Consider the following 7972-nt stretch of genomic DNA (forward strand, 5'->3'; position numbering starts at 1 on the left):
CCCCCCCCCCCCCCTCCTCATGTTTGTTTCCACGCACGGACGGGCCCGCGGGTCGGTCTCAACCTGCTTTGCAGATCCACTCCAGGTACCCGGTGAGCTCCTTCTCGATCTGCTGCTGCCGCCGGAGCTTCAGGAACTCCTGCCTCTTCTCCACACGCTCCCGCTCTTTGGCGAATTCCCTGACAGACACATTTTGAAACACAGACAGATCCTTTGAGCTACTTCGACACGTTTGGTTCTCCCGTGTGCCTTCAGGAACCTTTAATCAGAACTGTTCTGGAGCTACTAAGTGCTGATAAAACGAGGTTCCTCAGCGCGTTTCGAATCCATCTTTTACATTTTGATGATTTATTCACGCCCACAAGCACAGAGGAGTTTAAGTGTCTTCCTCGAGGGTGCGCCGGCTGAATAAATGAAGCTACGGAACAACAAGACGACCCCGACGCGATGGTTCTGGTATGGTCGCCATGGTTACACGTACCCCGAGAGGACGCCGAGCACCAGGTTGAGCATGAAGAAGGAGCCGATGATGATGAGGGGGATGAAGTAGAGCCAGTTCCACGTGTTCCCGACGGCGTCGTTCGTCTGAAAACAGACAGACGGGCGATGAAGAGCGACCGGAGGAGCGTCTGCCATGACACTTACTGAAAACAGCAGGGACTGAAAGCAGCAAAGGGATAGCTAAAAGTGGCAAAAGGTTAGCTGAAACCTAAATGTATGAAAGGATAAAAGATAAAAGTAACAAAAGCTCAAAGTCTCAAAAGGAGTAAAACTTTAGCTACTAATTAAGATTAGCAAAAGGCTAGCTAAAAAGGACAAAAGGTTAGCTAAACCCTGAACGTATCAAAGTGCTAGCTTAAACTAGCAAAAACCTAGCTAAATGCTAAAATTCTCAAAAGGCGCAAAACTGTAGCTAGAAATTAGGATTAGCAAAATGCTAGCTAAAACAAACAAAATGTTAGCTACAGCCAAACTGTGTCAAGTTTAGCTAAAAGCTAAAAAAGCAAACTGTTAATTAAAAGTGGCAAAGGGCTAGCTAGGAGAGAGAAGAAATCTAAACGTATCAAATATTTTGCTAAAAGATAAAAGTAGCTAAAAGCTAAAACGCAAACATATCAACCAGCTTTTTAGCTAAAAGCGAAAAAAGGAAAGTGCTAGCTGAAAGTAGCAAAGGCTAGCTACAGTATTAAAAGGCTAGCTAAAAGGTGGAAAACTGTAGCTAGAAATTAAGCTAAAAAGTAAAGTATCAAAATGCTAGCTAGCAGAAAGCTAAAAACTAAATGAATCAGAAGCTTAGCTGTAAGATAAAAGTAGCAAAACACGAACTAAAAGAAGCACAACTGTAGCTAGCAACATGCTAGTTAAACGTAACAAAATGTTAGCTACAACCTAAACATATCAATGGTTTAGCTAAAGCTTAGTGTAGCAAAAGGCTAGCTAGGAAATAACTGAAATCTAAACATATCAAAGCTAAAAGAAAAAAGGAGCCAATCATCAGATAAAAGCAGAACTGTAGCTAGAAATTAAAACTAGCAAAAAGCTAGCTACGGTTTGCTAAAACCTAAAGGTGCTAAATATTCAGCTAAAAGCTAAAGGCTGAAAAGGCCGAGCTTAAAGTATGAAAAAGCTAGCTAGGAGCTTCGAGTTTCAAAAGGCTAATTAGAAGCTCAAAGTAGCAAAATGGCAGCTAAAAGTCAGAAAAGGATAGCTGAAAGCTAAAAGTAGCAAACAGTAGTTAAAAGCTAACAGTAGCCTAAAAGAAGCCGGTTTACTGGAGCAGATTTCAAATAGAAGAGAAGAGGAATTGAATGCATCTCCATGCATTTCTATGGGGAAAATTTTTGTAAATAAAGACGAATAATTAGAAAAAGTGAAAAAGTTACAAAAAACAAAAGACACGTCGCCCATCTGCTGAATGAGCCGAACGTTCTGATACATAATAACAGCTAAAACAGCTCAAAGTGTGCAGAAGTAGCCAGATTTCAAAAATCCGACCAAAAAAAAATAAGAAAACAGGAAATTAAAGTTAACGCTGACTCAGCGTTAAGAGGGATTTATTATTATTTATTATTTACAGGTGAAATTATTTCTATCTGAGGAAAACGTTTTGTTAACTTTCCTCGTTAGAAAAAGATTACCAACTTTTTTTTTTTTTTTTAATTTTGATTTGGAAAAATAAAACGACAGTTCTCTATCGCCGCAGACCAGAAGCATCCGGCTCTGATTAAACAAACGGATATTTGGAGCAATTTTACAAACAGCAAATGTGAAAACGCGCGCTGCTTTCAGCTGATAACGCGGCGGGGATTTCTAATCAAGAAATGTGAATTTAAGACCCAAATACAAGGTCTTAATGTTGAATAAAACCATTTATATTCATCTGCTGTAACATTAGTCTGCACTTTCAGGACGGACGAAACAAAAAGACTCGTTTCGTGCATCATTAGGACATAAATACGAACCATTTTTGTAGAATTGGACGTGCTGTTTTAACAAATGTATCACTGTTTGATGCAAAATAGTTTATTTGGAATTAAATTCTGACTTTTTTCTGCCTGTGGAAACGTATCAAAGTGCTAGCTAAAACTAGCAAAAACCTAGCTAAAAGCTAAAAGCCTCAAAAAGCTAGCTAAAAGCTAAAAAGAGTAAAACTGTAGCTAAAATTTAAGATACTTAGCAAAATATCTCCTAAACCACTGGACAGATTTTAATGAAACTCTATTTAATTACTCGCTGAACATACCTCTATAAGTCACAACCTTTTGGAGTTAACTTGATTCAAGATGGCCGCCACAGCGAATCATGTTTTTAGGCTTAGTGGGCGCTTTGTTAGGGGAATATATCTTGCTACCAAAAGATGTATTTAAAAACAAAACAAACAAAAAAAAGCTGAAGAAAGTATCGTTCTGTTCTCAGACAACGTGTCCAGAAACTCGCCGCCCACTCGGCGGCGAAAACAATCAGCTTTCGTGTCAACTGTTGGAGGCGCCGCCGCCGAACGCCACTTCGCTCCTCCGCCAGAAGAAGTCGAATGGTTTCTTTCTTTTTTTTTTTTTTTTTAAGGCCGCAGCCGTTCCGTGTCCTGATTTTGGGGCGTAATGTCAAGTTTCAAACATTTTTTGTCATTTATCTTAACATATTTTTGCCATTTTTCCAACATTTTTAACATTTTTACAATATTTTTAAACATTAATTAGCCTTTTTAGACATCTATAACTCGCTAAAGTACAAGAGATGTGTCTTATTGTCTTTTTTTAACTAGCATCCTCATTTTACAGCCCCTTTCTTATGCTTCTATTTCCACAGACTTTTAAGCATATTATATTTTTGCCATTTTTCCAACATTTTTCACTCATGAAATTGTTTTTAATAATAGCAAGCTACTGGTAAGTAGGAAATGCTCATTTTTAGATGTTCCGTGTCCCGATTTTGGGGCATTGATGTCGACGTTCCTGCCGGACCGAAGCGTCGTGACATTCCGCAGACGCCGCGGCTCCGCGGCCGGCGCCGGAGAGTACGAGACGAGAGCGGCCAAATGTGCTGCGGCTCACCGTCTGTCTGTGCTGTCAGAGAAACAAACACCCAGAAGGACGAACGCCTGACAGAAGCTGTGGCTTCTTTCTTTATTTAGTTATTCACTTTTTCCAAATTTCATCACATTTTCATCATCTCATCACCCCGTCTTGGGTTGCGCTGCGTCTGACAGTTACATGAACATCCTTTCATCTTCCTCCGCTCGCCCGTATTTAGCTGAGCTGTAATAGTTTGAAATTAAATTCATTTTCAGCTTTTTTCTCGAGGAGACTCTTGCAGGAAAAGGAGGCTGTAATCCGAGGATGAAGGAATGCATATCACCCGCCGCCTTTCATACCAGAACCTCAAACTGTTTTTTACCTTTTGTTGTTTTAGTAAAAAATGGTACAAAATCCAAAAGAAATGACCTCAGATCAGTTCTCTTTGCCTTGGTCCATTTGAAACGAGCTTTGGTCCAGAGAAGATGGCTTCTTCTTTGCCTGATAGAGCTTTAAGCAGCATCTGTGGATGAAATCGTTTGACGCCATTATGAACTGTAGATGATTGATTGTTAGTCCGCTTTAATCGAACTCCGGTTGGTTTGGGGAGGTGCGAACAAGTGATCGAACTCTGCTCCGCCTAAAAACCTCGGTCTCGGTTCGGTTGAAGTGAACGCCGACGCTGTCCAAAAGCAGGAAGTGGACTACAGCGCAGGGCCTTCTGGGTAAATACGACCAAAACAAACGAGCGTTTCTACCACTGGAGGGAGAAATGGACCGCAGACAAAAAACAGAAATCCTAAAATCTGACGCCGTTCCATTTTTTGCTTCCTCTCCCAGAAGCAGGAAGTTGCGCTCGGCGTCTTCTTCAGAGGTTGTCGTGTCGTTTCCTTCAGTAGTTCTTGGTGCGGCGCCACCACAGGCGAAGAGGGGAACGGGTCGCTCAAAGGGTTTGACTCGATGGACTCGGTGCAGCGTGACTGAGAACCAAACCAGCTGAAAATGGACCAAATGTTGGTCCCCAATCGAACCGGATCCACCGGACTATCAGGTGTGAACGCAGCCTTAAAGTCCTCCAATGAGGACCGTTATTCTGAAATTCCTCGAGTATGGAGTGGACTGGAGAGGAGAACCTCTGCCCATCTTTACTTCTTCAGTCTCTCACTGACCAGCTGCCAGTTGACCCTAATTAGCTGCAAAATTCGCCTCCAGCTGTTTCTTATTCGTACCCTGTTCTTCCCTGATCTCCCGTCAGTCATTCTGTCAAACATACCCTTACCCCCAAACAGCAGCACGGCACATCGGACGAAATGGTGTTAAACCTGAAAGCAGAAACAGAGCTTTGCCCACATTTGAAGCTTCGGGGCGTCACGGAAGGACATCCATCACTTCAATTTAACATTTTGTCACTTCGAGACGAGGGTGTGATCCTGTATGAAACATGAACAGCCTCCGGCATCATCAGCGAAACACATCTGTGGTGCCTTTAAAGGTTCAAACTACAGATCTTTTTTTTTTAACTGCTGAAATATTGTCTCTGTGATGGCTTAGAGCAGTGGTGTCCAATCCTGGTCCTGGAGGGGCCTCTATCCGGCAGGTTTTAGACATTTCTCTGCTTTAATACACCTGATCTGAATGACTGAGTGATTAACGGGCTCCTGTAGAACCTGAAGACCTGCTGAGGAGCAGAGGAACATCTAAAACCTGCAGGATGGTGGTCCTCCAGGACCAGGACCAGGACTGGACACCACTGGTTTAGATCAAAGCAAGAATAAAAAAAAATAAAAATAAAAGTACACAACAATTTTTGTTTTGCTTACAGAGGAACATGGAGGAGGCCCGGTTCTGTTCTGGGTCCAACGAAACCTCGAGACCATCAAGGCCTCCTGGAGCCAGATGTGCTGCTCAGAGTCAGAAAGCTCGGTCTCTGTCTCAGCTCATGGGTCCAACAGGATCATGACCCAAAACACCAAGAACGGGTCAGAACCAAACATTGGACCGGTCTGAAGACGCCTTCTGAGCCCTGATCTAAATCCTGCTGAACATCTGTGGAAGGAGCTGAAACATCTGGAGGAGGAAGCCTTCAGACCTGAGACAGCTGGAGGAGTGGACCAGGACACCTGAGGACACCTGTGGACAGCTGAGGACAGCTGTGGACAGCTGAGGACAGCTGAAGACACCTGAGGACACCTGTGGACACCTGTGGACACCTGTGAAGACCTGAGGACATCTGTAAACACCTGTGGACACCTGTGAACACCTGAGGACACCTATGGACACCTGAGGACACCTGAGAACAGCTGAGGACACCTGAGGACAGCTGATTGAAACCTGAAGTCTTGAATTCTAGAGTTGTCAGCAAATTTCTCGGCGGTCATTTTAGTCCAGTTTCAGAGCATCAGTTTGGTTCGCACCGACTTGATTCAGGGTTCAGAGATCTCAGGGAAACCCACCATGCTTTGACTCGACAGGTCTCACATCTTGGATTTTGTTGGTACACAAACACAAAAACAACCTTCAGGGCCGCGTTGACTTGATAAGATTTTCCAGCGCTGTCGTTCCCATGAGTCAACGTGGGCCGACTGCTCTAAATGATCAGCAGGGGGAAAAATAAAAAATAAAAATTTGGATTCACGCTTCATGCAGTTACAGGGTGACAGTTTCCTCCCACTCTCGGCTTACAGAGCCGCCGTCGCACACAGACAGAGACGGAGACAGAGGGGAAGACAGCTGAAGACGCCGACGTCACGCTGAAGTGACAGAGCTAAACAAGTCTGAGAGCAAAAGGTCTGACGAGAAAAAGGAACGCATCGAATGAACGGGACTTTAGGGCACATCTCGTCGGGTTCATCGTCGTCTTTGGAGTTCCAGAAAAAGGTTAAAAAACAAAAACAATGGATCTGTAGCTGAAGACGTTTCGCTTCTTATGTGGAGTTCCAGATTTTGAAGCTGAGACGTTCTGTAAGCTGGATTCACCTGCAGATTAACTCACTCTCCTCACAATAGAGGCTCATTAGGGTCTTTGTTAGCCTGACACACAGATGGGCCCCTCTGGTCCCATGAATGAAGGGGCCGATTGGAGTCAAACTGACTGGGGATCGGGCTTAACGCTCCGGCATCCGCCATAAGGAGTCACGAAGTCGGTTGGCGGTCACGCGGTCGCGAGACGTTCGTTTTTCGCCCACACCTTCCATCGTCCAGAAGCTCCTCGGCAACAGATGTTTGCTTCCCTCACCGCGGCCAGATGTGTTGATCGATCCAACTGAGACAGAACACGCCGATTTACGGCGAACGGTAACGAGCGAACAGAGGGGACACGTCCCAACGCCGCCCGGCTGAAGCGCACTTCCTCCACGAAGAGCCGCCCGTGTCTCTGCGGTCCTTTTGAGCTCAGAGGTTTCTAAGTTTTGCTGGAACAGCCGTAAAGACGGCTGGATTTTCAGCTGCTTCTCAGCGACGCAGCAGAAGCAAAATGGCTCCGTCAAAGCTCATAAACACGCCCACGACTTCAGACCAATCACACGACACTTGGAGTGAACCCCTGCCAGAGAAAGTCCGGACCGGGCCTCGTGTCACGAGGGACGAAGCTGCTATGAGAACAAAAATGGACGATGGAAAGGCTCCATTGGAGGTTTTTGAAATCTGAAATCTGAGACCTCCTCTGTTAAAGTTCTCTTATTTGACGTAAACCATCCGTCTTCTCGGTCCAAAATGAACATTTTGGTCCTCAGAAGAAGTGTCCCTTATCCCTGAGGTGTAGGAGCTCAGCCGAGTCCCGCCGGGTCCCGTCCTGAAGAGCTGGACCAACAAAACGATCCGTAAAAAAAAAACAACACTGAACCTACTATGACGACTTTCCCGCCTAAAAGACACCACGTCCCCCCTGAAGCGTCCTCCCCGTTGAGGTCAAGGTGTCCTCGAGTCACGCGGGTCTAATGAAGACCTGTGACCGTTTTTGCCTCAAACAATCATTAAATGCAGGATGCAGGCAGAGCAGAAAACGCTGTAATACCTGCAGGATTGTTTTTAAACCAATCAGGTGAGCGTAAACAAGCGTAATATTCATCAGTTGAAGCGTGGCGGAGCAGAGGTAAATATTGCTCCTGATTTAAAGGCTGTAAAGAGCGAGGACGAGGACACGCAGGGAAATCAGGAGGCACGAAGGAAAGATTGTCACATTCCCAACCCTGAGAAACCACCCACGGATCCTGCTGCTACAACAGAGTCACTCAGAGCGCTGCCGGCTGCCGCGGCGCTCAGAGTGAATCAGAGCGGGACTTCAGTCCATCGGAGGTGGAGGAGGAGGAGGAGGAGGAGAGGAAGATGGAGTCCCTGAATAAAAAAAGATGCTCGGAAGTTTCTGTGGATTCTTCATGAATCGTGTTCAGAAGTTGCGGCTGAAGAGGAGCTTCAGTTTCAGATCATCTCCAACAGAAGGGCCTGAAGAAGAGAGAAACTGT

General features: G+C 45.0%; 1 protein-coding gene across 1 annotated transcript in view; it reads right to left on the minus strand.

Moving 5' to 3' along the window:
• cacna1bb (calcium channel, voltage-dependent, N type, alpha 1B subunit, b) overlaps positions 1-7972 on the minus strand; it is a 140768-nt gene that overhangs the window by 84273 nt on the left and 48523 nt on the right. Inside the window, exons 8-9 of the mRNA XM_037979527.1 lie at positions 482-585; positions 64-179 (exon numbers count right to left, since the gene is read on the minus strand). Of these exons, the coding sequence (XP_037835455.1) occupies positions 64-179; positions 482-585 (220 nt within the window). The remainder of the gene's footprint in view (positions 1-63; positions 180-481; positions 586-7972) is intronic.

This window comes from Kryptolebias marmoratus, linkage group LG14, assembly GCF_001649575.2.
Source record: "Kryptolebias marmoratus isolate JLee-2015 linkage group LG14, ASM164957v2, whole genome shotgun sequence".
Lineage (NCBI taxonomy): Eukaryota > Metazoa > Chordata > Actinopteri > Cyprinodontiformes > Rivulidae > Kryptolebias > Kryptolebias marmoratus.